Below are 21,889 nucleotides of genomic sequence, written 5' to 3'. Positions count from 1 at the left end.
CCAGTCATATCAAGGTCACGGTTTGCATACACAGCCAGTGGTAGAGATCCTGTTGTGTGTGAGAGCACTAAGTAGAGGAGCAATATAGAGAGAAGGGGTAAAAGAGAACAGTATTTTTCTGGCCAGGATTTGCCCCTACTACCCTGGACAGGTGTGCATGTCTGTGAGAGACAATGCTGCAGAATAAAATCAGTAAAAACCTGTTGCCTCTCTACAGGAGTTGTGGGCAACTTGACCCCTCCAGCACGCAGCTAGACCACCAAGCCAAGAGTGATCTGTGTTTATGTTTGACTGTCGCTGACATCCACACCTTCACTTTGGGGGTACCGAATGCAGTTGGCACTTCTTATTAGTCCAGCAGCTAATCTCTGAAATCTGTAACTTCTGCTGCTGAGCCAACCTGCCACCTTGTCCCACTGATAAGAGGTTCAAACTCAAGGCCTTGGTTACCAAACTGTTTCACAGTGTAGAGCCCATTGTAGCGGTCTTGGTTTGTGATTTACAGCATGTTGCACTGCATTCTAAATAAGATTTCCCTGCTATGAAACGTCAGAAGTTGCAGCAACAGTAAATACAAAGTCCATGTTCAACAATATTCAAACTTTATTGAATTTAACATCTTCAAGCTAATGGCAAAACTAATAAAAGAAATCAAGGCAAATCAAGTTCCAGGCAAAATGGATGTAAAACAAGCATAAAACAGTAGCAGGCATCATGGCTAAATATTACAGCAACTGTACGTGTACATATTCATCTGCATCTTTGTGCACATGAGAGCAACGCAGAATAATCATTCCATAAGACCTAGAACCTCTTATTTAACTGGACTAAAATCAAGGTGACATATGGACATTGTTAGAAAGCAACAAACAAAAACTCAATTTTAAAAGCTCTATAAACATAAGCTTCAGAGCTTCACACAGAAAATGGTGGCTGCCCCCAGAGCCATAGACATGTAAACATCAGCAAACTGGGTTTGAGATGTACAATAGTAATGGGTGCCATTGTTCCAAAGACAGCTACATTCTCAGGTCAAGAATGTAAATTTAATTCTATGTTGGAATGTAGCCAAGTCATGGAACACAATTTGACATTTTGCATGCCTGTGAATCTGGCCAGCTGACCCATTCTTCTGTCTGGTTTAAGCTCCCAACGTCGAGTGTGACTGAGAAAACAAATACATTTAAAGCTGCTCTCACCACTCAAAGCATCTTTGATTGAATCTTTACAAGGGGTCTGGAAGTGCGGAGTCCCTTTAATATCTACTGGGTGTACTATCAAGTTAAGACAAAAATACAAATCTTCATTTATGTTCAACTGAGTAAGGCACTTTTCTTGAAAAGGTGCATGGAGAGGGGCCGGGCCGTGTGACTTAGTTTGCCCGAACTGAAGAAAAAAAAATTGTATCAGAATATTTGTATCAGTTGCTATGGCAATGTCCTGTGACAAACACTGAAAGAAAATACTCACTGCTACATTGTGTGTTCCTACGGCATGCAGACTGATTTAAATCACGGTGTCCTTAAGACCATGGCAAAAGGAGAAATAATGGTGAAGTAACACTCAGAATGCTCTATGGATTCACAAATGCTTATCAGTTGCCTTCTCCACCTGACATTTGGCCATTAACGTTCAGCATACTGTGAATGCAGACAAAGCAAAACTAGATTTGTACATCTGACTTGCCATAGTTTGGGGGGGGGGGGGGGTCGTCTTTGGGATGTAGCCTAATGCCATTGGGTGACTGCAGATTCATCTTTAAAAGGCAAACCTAAGGTGATTAAGAACATACATTAAATCAGGGCCAATGAACGACAGACGTGCACTTTTAAATTACACTGAGTGTTCCATACAAAGCAAGGTGATATTTTTTCATAATTATGAAAATATTGAGCTAAGAGTTCTCTCACAAGCATTCATACATTTTTGGCAGCAACAGGAAGGCAAAAAGTACAAAACAAAACCGTCAGTGCCGCACTCCATTTTCCATGCCAAGACTGAGAACTTCGACATTAACACACATTGTTCAGGCACTCTTCTCTACCAAATTGTTTGACAAATTAATCAAGTGGTTCTTTCTCTTTTAAGTGTCTGAAGCCCCAATAGCATAATTCAACAGAAAATATTACATTTCCATTTGTTTGACATGCATTAATGCAGAAAAAGCCATTGCAAGTGAATGCTACTGAAAAAACTAAAAAAAAAGAAAACGCAATCTTGCCTTTACAGGATTGAAAGTTCAAACCTTTAAGGTAAATCAACTGAATGACATGATAGCTCTATGTACAAAGGGGACAAAGTCACACTATTAGCAGCAAGCTAATCAAAGAACTAGACACATACTGTTTGCACTCTAAACTTGGGAAACTTACTGCTTTTCTGTAGTTCAACACCCATCTCCTCTCCTTGGCACTACATACATTTTTTTTTTTTTTTTTTTTTAAAAGGTGCCTCAATAGGAGAAAAGAAAACTCCCAAAATGCAAAGGACAATGTCTCAACATTAAAAGTCACTTAAGTTCTGGGACCAGTTATTATTAAGTCAGTTATTTGACACTTTCAAAACTCTATCTCTATACAATTTATGCAATGACTACAGAAAACATTAAATGTACTAACTAAGCTTAAAATACAGGTAATTGACTGGGGAGGACAGCTCATAATAATAATGGCTGGAACGGCATCAAACCATGTTTGAGTTGTGATACTATATACCGATTCCGCTCCAACCACTACGAGCCCACCCTCCTCAATTAAGGTGTCACCAACCTCCTGTGAGAGACACAGTTTAAACCTCCTATGCTCCATTGAAACCCCTCTATCAAAGTCACAGAGTTCTCTTCTTCCTAGCAATGGTAGCCAAAATAATGGGCAACTGGGCATTTTTAATACATGACCCTAATCATGATGAGCTGTTAATTGCTTTTTTTAACCAAGGAACCACACCTGTGTGGAAGCACATGCTTTCAATATACTGTATCCCTCATTCATGCAAGTGTTTCATTTATTTTGGCCTATAAATGCCTTTCCACCTTTATTATTTTCAAAAACATATGTCATTAGAATGTGTGTACAATATGAGGGGGAACTAGCATTAGGGAGCTGTGTGGAACTTAGGCCCTACATTTAATGAAACAAAATATATTCAGTGTGCATAGGGGTCACTTTTCAACCAATGCCATTCTAAATCAATTTAAACCTAATAGGTCTTCATCCATCCATCCAAAACCACGATGAGCAACTACTGTATCTATCTACTCTTCAATAATAAAAGGCTCTTCAGTACAGCTGGGATACTAGGGTTCTCAGGGTTGGGCTCAATTCCATTTCAATTCAGTCAATTCATAAAGTCAACTGAAATGTAAATCACTCCCAATCATTTTCTATGAGGAAAATGTGGAATTTCAGTTTACTACCTGGGTTGGCTGAATTAAAATGGAACGGAGGCCAACTGTGGTTCTGTTCTCGCGATACTGCTCCTGTCCTGTGTCCAGACTGCTTTTACTTCATGACAATCAAGCCTCAGCCAGGAGGAAGAGGAGCATCATCATAAATCTCCCTCATTCCCCCCACTTTAAGTAACAGACATAACATTAAAGGCACTTTGCTTCCAATACTGTCAGCATCAAGGTGCATGCTGTCTTATCTTCTTCCAACTCCATTCAACACAATAATTTATACTTCTGATTGATTTATCACTCCCATATATTTACCACAATATTTTATCTGTAGACCCCTTCAACCGTGTCCTAAAGACTTGGCTCATTGTGATTTCCTTCCTGTTAAAGGAAGGTGGTGGGTCAAGGGGTCATCTCCAGTCTAGTGGTCCGACTCATCACTGCAATCTGTTTGGCTGAAGTCGGTAAAGATTTTTTTTTGGGGGGGGGGGGGGGGGGGTTGTAGAAATTAGGGGTCGACTTGGGTTTATTGCATTGAGCTGCTCTTTTGGCAGTGTGTAGTGTTTGCCAAACGCACACACAGCACTGAGTCTTAACACCAAGAGAGCCCAACTCGTCCTCCACTTAAGACGGGGGCATCTACTTAATATTCTATCTTAAGCAGGGCTCTACACTGACTTTTTTGTGTGCACCTAAGTTGAAAATTGTAGGCACAAAAAGAAATTTAGTAGCACAATGCTAAATATTTGAGGTAATAAAGCTAGAATCATAATTTTTCCTACGTGCATTGGTGCTCCTAAATACATTTTTAAAAATCCAGTTCACACAGCAAAATATTTACACGCATATGTGAGTAAAGTGGTCACACTGTAGGGCCCTGCTTAGAGGATGGACCATTGCTTATAGTTCTCCTTTTATTCTTACTTTAACAGGCATCTCTGCCATCAATACAGAGAATACAAACTCTTCATAAAGGAGTTGTGAAAACACCTACCCAGATCTGTCCCATGACAAACAAGAAAAAAAGCTATGCTATATCATCCAATCATCTAGTTCCAAAAAAGAAAGGGGGAGGGGACCTCAATCAAACAGCGTTTCCAAAGCGTTACCAAGGTGCATGAACAAGCTAGTACTCCAACGCTGTGGCAGCCCCACTATACACCAGCAGAATTGAAAGTTTACATAAATTACTATTGGGTCTATTAATGACAGGCCAGGCAGGTAAAACATTAAGATGAAGGGCCAGGGGAGTGAAGCAGTAAACAAGTCTGCTTTTCATCCAGTCAGCACACAGGAGAATAGCCACAATGACTCACTGCAGGAGGGGGGGTGGGTGTAGGAGAGGGGGAACGAGAGACGGGGAATCCATAGTGATGTAATCCTCTGTTGAAGGCTCAAATGCCACTGCGCTGGAGTTCACTTCAGCTGCACCAGGGTGTGAGAAATGTGCAGAAAACTACGTACAGTAAAAGATGTGGCGCACTTGTGGGTGTGTACAGTTTATAACCTTGTGTGTATTTAAGCTACAGGCCTAAACCACAGGTTGGCACCGCAATGGCATTAGGCTTTTGGGAGAAACACTGATCGGAAACACTGTGATAATCACAATGGCCAGGGGTTCGGGTTTGGGTGTTCATAGTGGGCCCCAGAGTAGGTATTGTGGTTGGTGGAGGTGGAGTGGGTTCTTCAGAGGGTGTGGTAGTTGCGGTCCTTGGACTTGCAGAACTTGTAGAGGAAGAAGACCACGGCCTGCAGGCCCAAGACCAGCACTATGCCCCCAATGAAGCTTGCTGCGTCAAATGTGGAATTCTTATGAGGCGCTGGAGAGGGCCCCACAGGTGATGTGGTGGTGACACTGACGTCTGCACAAGGAGGGAGAGCACCAAGTTGGTTATTTCACTGTATGAGCCACTAGCCAGTGCTAAGTGGATATAGAACCATATTGATAATACACAGGTGGAATCCAGTTTTTATTCAGTAACGCTTTCTATGGAATCCTTGGTGCTCTACAAGCAGCCATAAATAAAATAGTCTTGATTTCATACCAGGCTGGGCTGGCATGGGAACTTACTTGAAGCATGCGTTGCGGCAGAGACTGGGACGGTACCGTTAGTGGCGGGCAGGGCAGTTGGTACTGCAGTGGTTAGGTCAGCTGTAACCAGCGGTGAGATGTCAGTTTAGTATCATTTAACTAAATGCATATACTAGACATACAAAAACAGTTGACCATTTCACCATATTTAAATTTGACATACAAAAACTCCCTCAAAAGAATCAAGTCACACAGCAAACATACACCGATTTGAAGGGAGCAGACGAGATGCTGGTTTGGGATGGTTACCTGGGGTGGGCTCGGGCTCAGTGGTGCTGCTGTTAGTTGCATTGCTGGCCGTAGGGGTAACTGGAGCAGCAGTGGTAGGAGAGTGGGAGATTGTGGGTGGGGCAGGGATGTCAGTTACAACTGTAGTAGCAACAGGTGGAGATCCCATTGAAGTGACGGACACCATGAGATAGACAGGGTAAAAAGCAGGAAAGAAGGAGATCGCCAGGTTATGGCGGTATCTATGTCTGAAAAGTCCCAAAATGATTCCTTCCCTTGTGATCTGACAGGGCTAGATTGGTGAATGTAATAGGGTGAATTCATTTAAATAGCTTTCACCCATTTAATCCTTTTGGACCAGTGGAAGGATAAGGGATGGGAGGAAGGAGCCATGGGGTGGAGAATGGCAGGGACAAAGGAATTAGGAAAGAAGGGAAGCATTTTAGAGTGTTGAGACAAAGCAACTAAGACCACAGAACAAAGATATAGAATCTCTACATATTCCTAGATCAGTCACTTACTGTTGAAGGTAGACTTGTCATGTTAACAAAGTGAATCACTGGAATGACAAAACATCTAACCCCTTTAAATGAACTATGTGATGGTATTAGTCCTTACCTGAGCAGGTTTCATTAGAGCAGTTGCCCACGGTCATGTTCTGACTGTTTATGGACATGATGTTGACACAGGAAACATTGGAGACAGCTGGAGTTTCTCTAACTGAACAGGGGGATAAAAGAAAAACAAGCACAAATAAAAGATGTGATGTGTGTGCGCTACAGGAAACAAAGACAAGAAAATATATTCATGTGATCATTTCCAAAAGATTCCTTACACTAATCCTGACACCCCATGGAACACGAGCAGTTTAAAAACACAAGGAGCACCTTTGTTTTCAGTCAAATGAATCAGCACAAGGTGAGATTTTAATTAAATGGTTGTGTCAGCTCAGGAGTCTACAGTGTGTTCCTTCTCCCAGTCCTGCTCCTTCCTGGAAAGTCCTGAGTCAAAGCCCGTTCCCCCTCCCAATGCATGATCTTTCCATTACTGATTACTGTTCCATTGTCAGAGTCAAGGGCCCTTTAGGGTGTGCATGTGTGAGAGCGAAAAAAAAAAGAAGAAAGTGAGATGAGTGTGGAGGTACAGGAAGAGACTTGAAAGGACCAGAAATCCTAGCCTGAGCAAAACCCCTTGCTCTGGACATCAGCTACGAGAAGTGACACTGAATAACTATGTTAGTCTTCATTTAATCCTTAAGAGTCTAAAAACAACCCCCCCCCCAAAAAAAAAAAAAAAAAATATTATACCATGGATCATTCAGCTGTTCGATTTCGAATTTTAGGACCCCTTAGCGTATTACTTGATGAAACATTGGATTTGTCCTTGCTGCTATTAGCCCATAGAAACACAACGAATAACAGCTTCTGACATGGATTTAACTTGTACCCAGCTACCTTCAGTCATTTACATGTTTGTGAGAGACTCACCTTCCTTTAGAGGGGTCATAATAGTTATCTAGGCCAAACCGTTCAGACACGACAGACGTTTTCATCTAGCTCTGCCACCTTTCACCACAGATGCAGAAGAGCGACATCGGCGGATGTGGTGGATTGAGAGGCAGCCCAAAAAACAGATATCGCCAGCTTAAACTGACAAGATTTTGATGGGGATTTTTTATGATGCTAATTACATTTCCGCAGGGGCCCATCAACTCTAAGGGGTTACTAAAGCGAGCAGGAGAGAGTTGTTCCATTGTCAGAGTCAAGGGTCCTTTAACAAGACATTGATTTTCACCACACTTATCATAAAAAATTAGGTAGGGCTATACTTACTATTCTGTGACATCATGCACAACAACCACAGCCAAAACTGGAAAACTGAACCAAAACAGAAAATGTATGACAGCTCTCTGCTGAAAAAAACAAGTGTCTGATATTCACCTCTGTTTTGACACAGATCCTCATATGACCAATCTGGTCTGGCCTCACTATAAAAACAGTGTGAAGACAATTAGGCTAAGCTGACTTGCTGCTGCTCATAGCAAAACATTGACACGAACAGAAACCTTGGGGATCTCTTATACCCTTCCTTTTCTGTACGTGGAGTGTTGCCACTACCCTTGCAAAGTGTCTGACTCTTTGCAAACTGGAATCCATTTATCCGGAGGCTGCATTCATTGTAGCTGGGGATTTTAACAAGGCTAATTTGAAAACAAGACTCCCTAAATAACTATATCAGCATATTGATTGTGCAACCAGGGCTAGAAAAACCTTGGATCATTGCTATTCTAACTTCCGCGACGCATATAAGGCCCTGCCCCGCTCTCCTTTCGGAAAAGCTGACCACGACTCCATTTTGTTGATCCCTGCCTACAGACAGAAACTAAAACAAGAAGCTCCCGCGCTGAGGTCTGTTCAACGCTGGTCCGACCAATCTGATTCCACACTCCAAGACTGCTTCCATCACGTGGACTGGGATATGTTTCGTATTGCGTCAGACAACAACATTGACGAATACGGTGAGCGAGTTCATTAGAACGTGCGTTGAAGATGTCGTTCCCATAGCAACGATTAAAACATTCCCAAACCAGAAACCGTGGATTAATGGCAGCATTCGCGTGAAACTGAAAGCCCAAACCACTGCTTTTAAATCAGGGCAAGGTGACCGGAAACATGACCGAATACAAAGTGTAACTATTCCCTCCGAAAGACAATCAAACAAGCTAAGCGTCAGTATAGAGACAAAGTAGAATCTCAATTCAACGGCTCAGACACAAGAGGTATGTGGCAGGGTCTACAGTCAATCACGGATTACAAAAAGAAAACCAGCCCCGTCACGGACCAGGATGTCTTGCTCCCAGGCAGACTAAATAACTTTTTTGCCCGTTTTGAGGACAATACAGTGCCACTGACACAGCCCGCAACTAAAACATGTGGACTCTCCTTCACTGCAGCCGACGTGAAGAAAACATTTAAACGTGTCAACCCTCGCAAGGCTGCAGGCCCAGACAGCATGCGCAGACCAGCTGGCTGGTGTGTTTACGGACATGTTCAATCAATCCCTATCCCAGTCTGTTGTTCCGACATGCTTCAAGAGGGCCACCATTGTTCCTGTTCCCAAGAAAGCTAAGGTAACTGAGCTAAACGACTACCGCCCCGTAGCACTCACTTCCGTCATCATGAAGTGCTTTGAGAGACTAGTCAAGGACCATATCACCTCCACCCTACCTGACACCCTAGACCCACTCCAATTTGCTTACCGCCCAAATAGGTCCACAGACGATGCAATCTCAACCACACTGCACACTGCCCTAACCCATCTGGACAAGAGGAATACCTATGTGAGAATGCTGTTCATCGACTACAGCTCGGCATTTAACACCATAGTGCCCTCCAAGCTCGTCATCAAGCTCGAGACCCTGGGTCTCGACCCCGCCCTGTGCAACTGGGTACTGGACTTCCTGACGGGCCGCCCCCAGGTGGTGAGGGTAGGCAACAACATTTCCACCCCGCTGATCCTCAACACTGGGGCCCCACAAGGGTGCGTTCTGAGCCCTCTCCTGTACTCCCTGTTCACCCACGACTGCGTGGCCACGCACGCCTCCAACTCAATCATCAAGTTTGCGGACGACACTACAGTGGTAGGCTTGATTACCAACAACGACGAGACGGCCTACAGGGAGGAGGTGAGGGCCCTCGGAGTGTGGTGTCAGGAAAATAACCACACTCAACGTCAACAAAACTAAGGAGATGATTGTGGACTTCAGGAAACAGCAAAGGGAACACCCCCCTATCCACATCGATGGAACAGTAGTGGAGAGGGTAGTAAGTTTTAAGTTCCTCGGCGTATACATCAGACAAACTGAATTGGTCCACCCACACAGACAGCATCGTGAAGAAGGCGCAGCAGCGCCTCTTCAACCTCAGGAGGCTGAAGAAATTCGGCTTGTCACCAAAAGCACTCACAAACTTCTACAGATGCACAATCGAGAGCATCCTGTCGGGCTGTATCACCGCCTGGTACGGCAACTGCTCCGCCCACAACCGTAAGGCTCTCCAGAGGGTAGTGAGGTCTGCACAACACATCACCGGGGGCAAACTACCTGCCCTCCAGGACACCTACACCACCCGATGTCACAGGAAGGCCATAAAGATCATCAAGGACAACAACCACCCGAGCCACTGACTGTTCACCCCGCTATCATCCAGAAGGCGAGGTCAGTACAGGTGCATCAAAGCTGGGACCGAGAGACTGAAAAACAGCTTCTATCTCAAGGCCATCAGACTGTTAAACAGCCACCACAAACATTGAGTGGCTGCTGCCAACACACTGACTCAACTCCAGCCACTTTAATAATGGGAATTGATGGGAAATGTAAAATATATCACTAGCCACTTTAAACAATGCTACCTAATATAATGTTTACATATACATATGAGATGAATAATGTTGGGTATGTATATACTGTACTCTATATCATCTACTGCATCTTTATGTAATACATGTATCACTAGCCACTTTAACTATGCCACTTTGTTTACATACTCATCTCATATGTATATACTGCACTCAATACCATCTACTGTATCTTGCCTATGCCGCTCTGTACCATCACTCATTCATATATCATTATGTACATATTCTTTATCCCCTTACACTTGTGTCTATAAGGTAGTAGTTTTGGAAGTGTTAGCTAGATTACTTGTTGGTTATTACTGCATTGTCAGAACTAGAAGCACAAGCATTTCGCTACACTCGCATTAACATCTGCTAACCATGTGTATGTGACAAATAAAATTTGACCCCACTACTATCAGTGTATCCAGTAGACATTCTATTGGCCGAGGGGGTAGAAGGGTCCGTTACCTTACAGGCAGCTGTGAAAGATGGAACTCACACACATTCCAGAAGGATTATGACATGCTAGGGGCATCCAGTGAGAGAGGAGAGAGGAAGCTTGTTAGAGGAGAAACCCTTAAGGCTCATAATACCGATGCGTAAGTGCGCCTTCCGTTTTTCTTACATCAAGACCTTTAAGACCACTGAGCTAAACCAGCTGACACACGTAGCTCTGCGGCATTAAAATACAGCCTTCAGAACAAAATGGTGTCACTGACGGCAATGCATTGTTCACATGAAATCCCTAAATCAAAGACAAATCTGATAATAACAGTGGGGTTGACAAACTCACCACAGCGAGTTGGGTTATTGCCTAGGCCTAAGTGAGTTGGGTCTGTAGTGTACTTTAGAACTGCCACCTCCATAGTGAGTGTGTGAGCTTTCAGATTTGCTGAGTTCATATCTAATAGGCGATCTGCTGGGGAATTATGAGAAGCATTAGTTCAGTCCTAAGACCTACTGTGTGGTTAGAGATGTTAGTTCGGGTGCGTGTGTTTAAGAGTGACTGGAATAGTGGTGAGAGTTGTTTGTTCTGGTGTGTGACACACGGTGCTTTAGGATTTTGTCTATGTCGTTGTGGCTGCTGAGAGGAGCGAATATGAGCCATACACACACTATGGCTGTGTTCACACAGCCACTAAGAGCTAAGGCTGGGAATTGCCAGGGACCTTCCGAGACAATATAGTCACGATACTTAGGTGCCGATTCAATATGTATTGCAATTCTCACGATTGTGTGTATTGCGATTCGATACGGTGATTACATTGTGATTCAGTGATCTAAAAATATTGCTGCAGAGTGACGAGAGCCATGAGAAAATGTATTTTGATCAGACATGGAAATATAAGTGCTGAAAACAAATTGGCTCCCTACGTAAAAAAAAACTATTAGAACAGGCTATGAAGGGAAAATACTGGAGTTTTGGTGTAGGTACAGCAGACTAGGGCTAAAATAATATTGCACGTGTCAAAACAATACATTCAACAAACAAAAAAATCTAAATATTTTCCCCCATCACTACTAAGAACCCAAATCGGATTCTTTCGATATCTCCACACTCAGTTGTACAGGTGACCCAGTACAAGATGATATAAGATGTGCGCATTCACACGGATGTAGCACACAGATACCACACTCATTTCCTGTCACTGTTCCTTAACATTTTGAGGTGGTTGTCATGGTAACGGTCATTTGAAACAAAAAAACAATCCAAATAAATCAGATCCGAGCATCGAGAGAGGAGCTTAAGTGGGAAAATAACCTATTTTCATACTTGAATAAAAGTAAAGACACCGTACCCTAATAAAAAATGACAAGGAACAGTGAGTCACCCAGTAAAATACTACTAAAGTATCAAAAGTAAAAGTATAAATAATTTTACATCCCTTATATTTAGCATACCAGACACGTGAATTTGAATTTTACTGCTAAGCATTTGAAATGTAACAAGTAGTTGTGTCAAAATTGTACGGATTAAAACATACATTGTTTTCATTAAGAATGTAGTGAAGTGAAATTGTCAAAAATATAAAGCACTAAAGTATAGATATCCCTAAAATGAACATTAAAGTATTTTTACTTAAGTGGATCTTTCTATAAAACTAGGGTAAGAGTGAGAATTTCTTGTAGAGGACAACAGTTTGGCGCTGTTTCAAAGTCAATAATACATTTGCCTTTTTTTTCCTCATGTAAATACATTAAGATATAAAAAGGGGAACACATGAGTTTAATCAAAAACCTATGCTTTGAGTTCCCATATTTGTCAAAAATCATGTGACAAAGCACTACCTTTCCTTATATGTATGATACTGTTTGTTATATCATATACTAAGCATTTAACAATTGAATTACACATTGACCTTGATCCTGTGAAATTCCTGGATATTGCTGCTGGACTCTTTCTGTATGGAGATCTCGGGAAGTTTACTGTAACCTAATTCAACAGTTTTGTTTCCGTCCCTCTCCTCACCCCTACCTGGGCTCGAACCAGGGACCCTCTGCACACAACTACTGACACCCTCGAAGCATCGTTACCTATCGCTCCACAAAAGCCACGGCCCTTGCAGAACAAGGGAAACTACTTCAAGGTCTCAGAGTGACGTCACCGATTGAAACACTATTAGCACGCACCCCGCTAAGAAGCTAGCTAGCCATTTCACACCGGTAACACTAATATTTCATATCTCCCTATGTTACGATGTGAAAACAGTGTTCAAGGGCACACATATCCAAAATAATATACGATTGCAAAATCCAATGCTTCAAAACAGAAAGAGGAACTTTAATATGATTAATTAAACAAATCAATACTGTCACTTCAATAATTACAAATAATAGTTTGATGCGTGTTTGATTGGTTGGTCCTGTGTGGCTCAGTTGGTAGAGCATGGCGCTGGCTACGCTAGGATTGTAGGTTCGATTCCCACGGAGGGCCAGTACGAAAAATGTTGCTCTGGATAAGAGTGTCTGCTAAATGACTCAAATGTAAATGTGTAGCTGTTTATTTACGTGGTGACATTATCGCACAACATCAGCTGATTGAGGAAAGGATTTTCTGAAAAATCTGTTAAAGAGCTTGTGTGATACTGCACACAATTTTAAAACAGCTAAAGTGCAGGAATTCATGTATCTCACGAGGATTGACAGAAAATTTTGGCGTCTACGTTATGGCAGTCAAGATAATTAGCCTACTTCATGGACGTCATGAAATCAAGATTCCTGATGTAAGATTACGATCTGTGTAGTTTGATCATTTATTTAGTGAAAACTGCCCGTTTATTTGTTTTTGCATAGGAAAAATAAAGAAAAACCTCAAATGTTGGTGGGGTTATGTGGTCAAGTGCACAGCCAACACTTCCTGTACTTTAAAAGGTTCTGGTCACCCTTATAACTCCATTCTAGGACTCTTATCAATTAATAGCTGCCCATACCATGCCACAGTAGGAGTTCTCAATTTCTGCATTAGATTTACTGTGTATTGACTTGATTAATAAACTGCTGTTACTGTAAATGGTTAGCTGACTGACAGTATATCCTAGCTAACCATTGTTAATCTTATTAAAAAAGATTCTATACAGCCAAAAACTATCCATTGCTAGAATAGAGATATGCTCTAGCTATAGTTAGATGTGCAACCAGACTAACTAGCTAGAATGAAGCAAGGGATTGAATAGTAGACATGTAAATTAGAGGTCGACCGATTGAAATCGGAATGGCCGATTAATTAGGGCCGATTTCAAGTTATGATGCTTATTACATTTCCGCAGGGGCTCATCAACTCTAAGGGGTTAATAAAGCGAGCAGGAGAGAGTTGCTCCATTGTCAGAGTCAAGAGCCCTTTCTCTAACAAGACATTGATTTAACAAAAGCGCATTTGGGCAAAAAGCACAATCGTTGCAAGAATGCACCTAACCATAAACATCAATGCCTTTGTTAAAAATCAATACACAGAAGTATATTTTATTAAACCTGCATATTTAGTTAAAAGAAATCCAGGTTAGCAGGCAATATTAAACTAGGGAAAATGTGTCACTTCTCTTGCGTTCATTGCACGCAGAGTCAGTTTGGGCCACCTGGCTCGTTGCGAACTAATTTGCCAGAATTTTACATAATTATGACATAACATCGAAGGTTGTGCAGTGTAACAGTAATATTTAGACTTATGGATGCCACCAATTAGATAAAATACAGAACAGTTCTGTATTTCACTGAAAGATTAAACGTTTTGTTTTCAAAATGAGTTTCCAGATTTGACCATATTAATGACCTAAGGCTCGTATTTCTGTGTGTTATTATATTATAATTAAGTTAATGATTTGATAGCGCAGTCTGACTGAGCAGTGGTAGGCAGCAGCAGGCTTGTAAGCATTCATTCAAGCAGCACTTTCCTGCGTTTGCCAGCAGCTCTTCGCAATGCTTCAAGCTGTTTATGACTTCAAGCCTATCTACTACAGAGATTCGGCTGGCAATACTAAAGTACCTATTAGAACATCCAATAGTCAAAGGTATATGAAATACAAATGGTAGAGAAAAATTGTCTTATAATTTCTATAATAACTACAACCTAAAACTTCTTACCTGGGAATATTGAAGACTAATGTTAAAAGGAACCACCAGCTTTCATATGTTCTCATGTTCTGAGCAAGGAACTTAAATGTTAGCTTTTTTTTTTACATGGCACATATTGCACTTTTACTTTCTTCTCCAACACTTTGTTTTTGCATTATTTAAACTAAATTGAACATGTTTCATTATTTATTTGAGACCAATTTTATTTGATTTATGTATTATATTACGTTAAAATAAGAGTTCATTCATTGTTGTAATTTTCATATATATATTTATAAAATATATTTTATTTAAATCTGCCGATTAATCGGGTATCGGCTTTTCGGTCGACCTCTTCTGTACGCAGACAGAAACCAACCACTAGCTCAAGTGGATGTGAAAGAACAGCCAGATCTGATACTCAAATATGCGGGGACACATGTTATGTTCTTCTATACTAGTGGGGACCTAAAATAGGATTGACACTTCAGAACAAACTTTCTAGAGATTTTTTTGGGGGTGAGGACTATGTAGTTCCATGTAGTGAATCTGTCATTCAATGCATTTGTATGGGCCAATAGCAGTAAGGCCAAAGACAATTAAAACATGTTTTTTGTATACTTCAAAGGGTTCTAAAAAATAAAAATAAATAAATTGCATAGCAAAATTATCCTTGGTGTGACCTTAAAACAATTCCATAGAGCTTAGTAGTATTTTGGGTTGACAATTAGGCTATTATCGTTATATTTTACTGTTAAAATAGGCCTACAGCAATTGTATTTAATAGAGATTAATTTGCCTACGTCTTTATGTGCACTAATATCACAGGCAAATTTATTTGGGGCGAATTCATCTCCTGAGAATTGGAAACTCCAAAAACATTAGCTAGACCACCAACTGTTGACATAATACCCGCTACTGGTAGCCATGTTTGAATCCAACAGTAAATTCAATGTCCTAAAAATAGTATAAATAAGAAATAAATACTTTGCAGTTGTTGCCTACTACCCAATGAGTCCTATGCACTTTCAATGGCTGTTGAGCATTTCCCACGCTTCATATGTCAAAGCCATATCTTGGTTGCAAAACAGCTGCGATAGAGCTAAATACCTACAGAAAGCTGAGAACCTCCTCTCTTCAACAGTGGCGGCAGTGACAACAGCAGTTCCTTCCAACGCTGTAGATTGCTTTTCCCCGCAACTAGATTTTATTTCTCTGCCTAGTCCTAACATTTTTTTCTCATTCCTCTATTCCTTTTCCTTCATTCCCTCTCGTCATCTTCCTGACATTCGACCAGTCTTCTCCCGTCTCTGGGATTGGAACAGTCTTCATCGAGGTCCACACAGTGACATGGAGAGTATGTGTACGAGTAGAAGTCTGTTATGCACCATTGTTCGGCGTCATACTTGCTCAGGCCTACTAGAGGCCTTTCAAAAAGCATCCCAAATACATTCACTCTCTCAAACAGTGACAAGCTCCGAGGGCCTAGATCCAGCTCAGTCCTCATTCCACGTAATCAAGGAGGCTAGTATGCCTGGAACCTTGACTATAAGCAAACTTACCACACCCACAACTGACAGTATTTTAGGGGACTGTCTAGTTGGTTTGCAATGTTGGTGTTAATTATGCAAACCATGACAGACAGAGGCTCTTTATAAAAACATCCCACAACCCTTGGTAGCTTAAGTGGCTCAACCTCTTTAAAAAAAACACAAGCGGATTTGCTTGGGTTCTTCCGAGTATCACACACGGGGGAATGACACAGCTGTTCACCGTTATCATTTAGCAGCGCTCATGGGCTAGGACCTGAGCTTGGCTTAGAAAATCCCATTACTGGGCTGATAACATCCACAGGCAAACAAATAAAGCAGTGGCTTGGACTACAATACCACAGTAACAGGCAAACTGTGAGAGTAGAGTTGGTGGGAGAGGAGAGTTTGGTTGAGTCAGTCAGAGCAGCAGGGAACAAACTCAAAGCAATAGGCTGGCTATATAAAGACTGTTATACTGCATTCTGTATGACTCAGGCCTATAGGAGCTTAATATATCACACAATCGACCAAAGCAAAGACCGAAGCCTAAAAACAAACATTGGAGATCCCATACGCACACTATCCTGCATAGTCAAGACATTTCTCAAGTCTGATCGGCACTCCCATTATCATAATGAGATTACTACGTAGAAAAGTGTTCTTGTCCAAAGACCATGATATATTTCTCTACTCTAAAATGGCTGGTGCGGAAGGGATTAAGGCCAAATGTCCTAAGCTGACACTTAATGGAGGACACAAATGTGTCTGTTCACTGCCTTGTGCAACCTGCCCAATTCCTTTTTGTATTTTACCCCTTTTTTAGTGGTATCCAATTGGTAGTTACAGTCTTGCCTCATCGCTGCAACTCCCGTACGGAGAGGCGAAGGTCGAAAGTCATGCGTCCCATGAAACACGACCCACCCAAGACTTACTGCTTGACATAATGCCTGCTTAACCTGGAAGTCAGCCACACCAATGTGTCGGAGGAAACACTGTACACCTGGCGACCATGTCAGCATGCACGCGCCCGGCCCGCCACAGGAGACGCTAGAGTGCGATGGGACACGGACATCCCTGCCGGCCAAACCCTTCCCTAACCCGATCGAGCCTGGGCCAATTGTGTGCCGCCTCATGGGACCCCCGGTAGGGGCCCAGCTGAGAGTGAGCCTGGACTCCAACCAGGATCTCTAGTGGCACAGCTAGCAACTGCAATGCAGTGCCTTAGACCACTGCGCCACTCAGGAGGCCCGTCCAATTCCTTTTTGACCCGCATCTCAAAAATAGCTCAATCTTGATCCTTTGGAATGACTTGGTCAAAAGGCAGGCTCCAGTGCCTTATAATCTACCTGAAGAGACTGGTACTGTCTGGTAGTTCAATGATCATAACCCCAAAATACAGTACATGGCCTAGGAAATTATAAGGCTTACACATTAAGGACAAAATGTATGCCTCTTGATTACAATATCGCACAAATGTAGAAAATGATCGACACTGCCATACCGACCACTTACCGCAGGCATTTTGTGGATTTCGTTCATAGACTATACTAGAGAAATGTGAAGCTTGAAATTAAATACATTTCCTAATGTGGGTGATTGTTAATGGGACAATTGATGGCTACAACCATCAAACCAGTAGCAGCAGTATAAAGGATAATGCGTATTTAAAAAAAAAAAGTGATGCACATTAATGTTATAAACTTAGCGTTCCATTTGTTATTACATCAATTCAGGCAATTTATCACAATATGGATTTTTGTCCTTATCACCCAGCTTTAACAGGTAGGTACTACTTACATGTGCAGTTCAACCATTGACAGTCACCGACACAAGTGTCACAAGAGAGTTCAGCACATCCATCATCTGAAAGGGGAAACATCAATCAACATACAAGTAATTAGAAGTGTATACAAAGGTTAGTTGTATACAAAGGTTAGAATTGTCACCAATGAGGGAATTGGCCCAACTGATGGATATAGACCTAATTGGACTTGCCGGGGAGATATTTACTTAATAGGCACAACACAACAGTAGATACTCATCAACTGTAAGCACGTTAGTCACAGGGAGCAGTAAAGTTACTTAGATATGATTTCTGGTAGATTAATGCCTACGAGGTGAGCCTGGTCATGTCAATCTCCAACGTTGGTTTATGACATTTAAAACACCTGTGCATGTAACTAATGGAAAGAAGAGAGGGACTGAGAAACCAGCTGTCCCAAATGACGGACATTAAAATGTATTTCCCCTCTGTCCGTGTGACTTATGTAGCTTGACCTGTGATATTTTTTTTGCAAATATAGCTATAGATTAATAACGCAATATACATTCAAATGTGACGCAAGGCTGACAGGCAAGCAAGGGCCATCTAGCCAACAAGAGCATAAACTGGCCATTTCACTAACCACCCATCTTCTAAATTATGTTGTCCAAAGGGACAATAATCAAAACTCTTATTAAACAAATACATATATGTGCCTGTTATTTCAGGGTTGCTGACTTCAGTAATGTTGTCCTAAAAGCTAACGTTAGCAGCTATGACGATATCAAGCAGCCCACGTTGGCTGTCGCTCGCAGTCTGAAAAAAAGACTAGAGGGCTAGCTCAGCTGGCTAACGTTACACATCTACCATTAAGAACGAACAAACTTGACAACACGTATGATTCCCACAAATCGTTTTTAGAAACAGTTTGCTGTCACATTCGGGGCAACTAGAACGAAAAGTGGCATAAATATGCACTCAAAACGGCTCGCGCATTTATGTACACGAGCTAGCGCTTAGCTCGCAGGCTTTCTTATGCAGAGAGCGCAAAAACAAGCTGTGCTTTACTAGGTCGCAAACTTACCTACGCTCGCAACTGTTGTTGCAGCTACCAATGCAAGGACTAATGTAACGTAAACAAGTTTTAAGTACATGTTTAATTTATATTTTCCACCAACTTGTTCGTCGTTCCACCCGATTTATGAGGAGTCGCGAGAGAGATCTGATTTCTACTGGATACGGGTTTTCTGACGCTGTTGCTATCTAACTGGCTACTTCCTTCTACCAGAGATATTCACTTTTGAGGAGAAGGGAATTGTATTAACGCCTTTTGTGTATTTGCCCAAGGGTTGTCAATGGGCCGCGCGGTGTATTCTGGGAGATTTTGGCACAGGTGCTTTTATCGGAGTCAATTAGGCGCTTGCTCCCAAAAAATAAATTACGTGAACGAAAAGTACAATATTACAAATATTTTCTGAGATATGAGATGCGCAATTTATTCTCTGAAATATCGTATAGTTTTGTAATCGTAACATTGCGTACTTTCGACGAAAACAGTCAGGTTTCTCATATCCTGACTTTTAGAATAGTTTGCGTTGCGATTAGTTTAGTTTAGCAACCACTTGACGCGGCATGACAACGTGAACGCAATTGGTCGACGGTGCTGGGCGGAGCGTTGTACGTTTTACAGACAATTGTCGATGGGATTATTTTCTCCTCTTTTTCGAATATCTCTGTTTCTACACAGGTCATGTGGCTCTTTTTACTGCTTGCTTGCGGCAGGGTTGCCATGTACGCGTATTTTTTGCTAGTAATTGGATGGTACCATTCATTGGGCCTTCACACCACCTTCTTCAACAGACTTTTCAATATCCTCCTTCTCGGTATATTTATAGTGTAGAGACCTGACATAAGCATGATATAAGATTAAGGTATATTTATAGTGTAAAGACCTGACATTTATAAGCAGTATATAAGTGTGTGTGTGTCTCGTGTATTTTCTGCACTGTGCAATGATATGGGCAGCGACCATGTAACGCTTTTACAACAGAAGTGCACTGATTAATTAGATTTCTTGAGTTATCTTAGATGAATTCTGTAAAGGCAGTGATTTATTGTCAAACAGATAAAATCATCTGAATGAGGTTTATTCATGTTTCAGTGGGATTATAGCATAGTTGAATTCCATTTAATTTCCAATGAGTTTAAGAAATTAATGGAAAGCCATGTACTGATTGTATTTGTATGTTATGAATCGCTACTTGAATATGTACAAAAACAGTTTGTTGATTTAGTGTGTCAGTTTGGTGGAGGTCCAAAATGAATGTAAAATCCAGACAGTTGAGTAATGACACGCAGTATGACATGAGCGATACCAAAAACATAGCTACTGCAGTCATTACCCCCATTTGTCAGAATAACTTAAAAATGCCCAGTTCTTGGGTCTCAAGGGTTGAGAGGAGATTTGTGCTAGTGGACATTTTTTTAAAAATGGAAGTTATGGAACTCCCTCTTGTGTTTCTGTTGTTGGGAAAAAGTCCTCAATGAAACTGACATTAAATGTGGCGAATGATACATATCCATCTGTCATTGTAGGTTACTGTAGCCAACCATTTGGTGTAAAGTACTTAGGTAAAAATACTTAAGTTCTACTTAAAGTAGTGTTTTAGGGTACATGTACTTTACTATTTATATTTTTTGACAACTTTTACTTCACTACATTCCTAAAGAAAATGTACTTTTTACTCCATAGATTTTCCCTGACACCCAAAAGTAGTCGTTGTGTTTTGAATGTTTAGCAGGACAGGAAAATTACCTAATTCACACACTTATTCAGAGAACATCACGCTTTGTTTGTAAATGATGTCTGAGTGTTGGAGCATGCCCTTGGCGATCCATTTTTTGAATGATGCCGTCTGGTTTGCTTTATATAAGGAATTAGAAATGATTTATACCTTTACTTTTGATACTTAAGTATATTTTAGAAATGACATTTATTTTAAACCAAAAACTTTTAGACTTTTACTCAAGTAGTATTTTACTGGGTGACTTTCACTTTTGAGTAATTTTCTATTAAAGATATCTTTACTTTTACTGAAGTATGACAATTGGGTACTTTTTCCACCACTGGATACAATAAATATGTTAAATTGCATTATCACTTGTGTAGCCTATCTGGAGCTGGCAAACAGATTCAATAAATAGCCTATAACTTCAGTTTACATCTTGCTTAGGCTACTGTAGGCTATCTGAAATTAGATGTAGGCCTATCAATGGCTATAGACTGCCTGCATCTAGCTGAGCAAACCATGGCAAAGTTGAGTTGCAATCATAAACCCAGATTTTACTATGCCGCATATGCCTATTGAAATGACAAGTACATCTCGCAAATGGTCCATTTATAACAGTTTGTAGTCTTAACATCTGGCACATAACATGTTTTTTTTAGTTCGTCCAAGAGTTTCTTGCAGAGAGATTGAGATCCTCTGTCCAACTGTCATCACTCAAACTCGCCTGTTGGATTTATCTTTAGTTATGCACATGTGCAAAAGGGATCTATTTACAATTATGAACTGGGTTTGAACCCTGGATGCGGATTGTCTGAAAGCTGTGGAATATCAGACTGAATACCAGGGGTATGACAAACTTTTTACTGCTCTAATTACTTTGGTAAACAGTTTATAACAGCAATAAGGCATCTCGGGGGGTTGTGGTATATGGCCAATATACCACGGCTAATGACTGTATCCAGATATTCTTGCAACATATTCAAATTTCTTTATGTCACTGCTCGCAACAATGATTATTTTGACGAAATTGTAGCTTCTAATGTCGTTACAAGTTACATTGATACTCCTTCATTGGCACGATAGCATTTTGGAAAAAGGGTTTATTGGACGAATGTGGCAACTCCTCTCTTGCTGTGAAAAAAA

General features: G+C 41.2%; 1 protein-coding gene across 5 annotated transcripts; it reads right to left on the bottom strand.

Moving 5' to 3' along the window:
• Positions 1-585: 585 nt before the first annotated feature.
• cd164 (CD164 molecule, sialomucin) lies at positions 586-19,331 on the bottom strand. Of its 5 annotated transcripts, none has more exons than XR_005052875.1 (6): positions 19,042-19,331; positions 17,993-18,058; positions 6,336-6,437; positions 5,739-6,066; positions 5,469-5,549; positions 586-5,259 (listed from the first exon to the last, which is right to left on the bottom strand). XR_005052875.1 is itself a non-coding variant. In XM_021612567.2 (6 exons), exons 1-6 carry the CDS (start codon positions 19,109-19,111, stop codon positions 5,084-5,086), a joined length of 555 nt encoding a protein of 184 aa, XP_021468242.1. In that variant the 5' UTR covers positions 19,112-19,331; the 3' UTR covers positions 586-5,083. The 5 variants fall into 5 exon arrangements, 4 of the variants coding, with proteins under 4 accessions (XP_021468242.1, XP_021468241.1, XP_021468246.1 ...); XM_021612567.2 differs by having other exon boundaries at positions 5,739-5,798; XM_021612566.2 differs by having other exon boundaries at positions 5,739-5,858; positions 19,042-19,330.
• Between the last annotated feature and the right edge of the window lie 2,558 nt (positions 19,332-21,889).

This window comes from Oncorhynchus mykiss, chromosome 8 (assembly GCF_013265735.2).
Source record: "Oncorhynchus mykiss isolate Arlee chromosome 8, USDA_OmykA_1.1, whole genome shotgun sequence".
NCBI classification, from domain to species: Eukaryota; Metazoa; Chordata; class Actinopteri; order Salmoniformes; family Salmonidae; genus Oncorhynchus; species Oncorhynchus mykiss.
Note: the sequence above shows the minus strand (reverse complement) of the source record. Positions and strands in the feature narration are given on the sequence as shown.

Bases quoted from the DNA above. Each gene is read 5' to 3' on its own strand.
- cd164 (XM_021612566.2), bottom strand. From the start codon at position 19,111: ATGTACTTAAAACTTGTTTACGTTACATTAGTCCTTGCATTGGTAGCT. The intron at 5,859-6,335 runs GTAAGGACTAAT...TTGCTACTACAG, and splicing joins CTCTAATGAAACCTGCTCAG to TTGTAACTGACATCCCTGCC. The intron at 5,550-5,738 runs GTAACCATCCCA...CGCTGGTTACAG, and splicing joins TGAGCCCGAGCCCACCCCAG to CTGACCTAACCACTGCAGTA.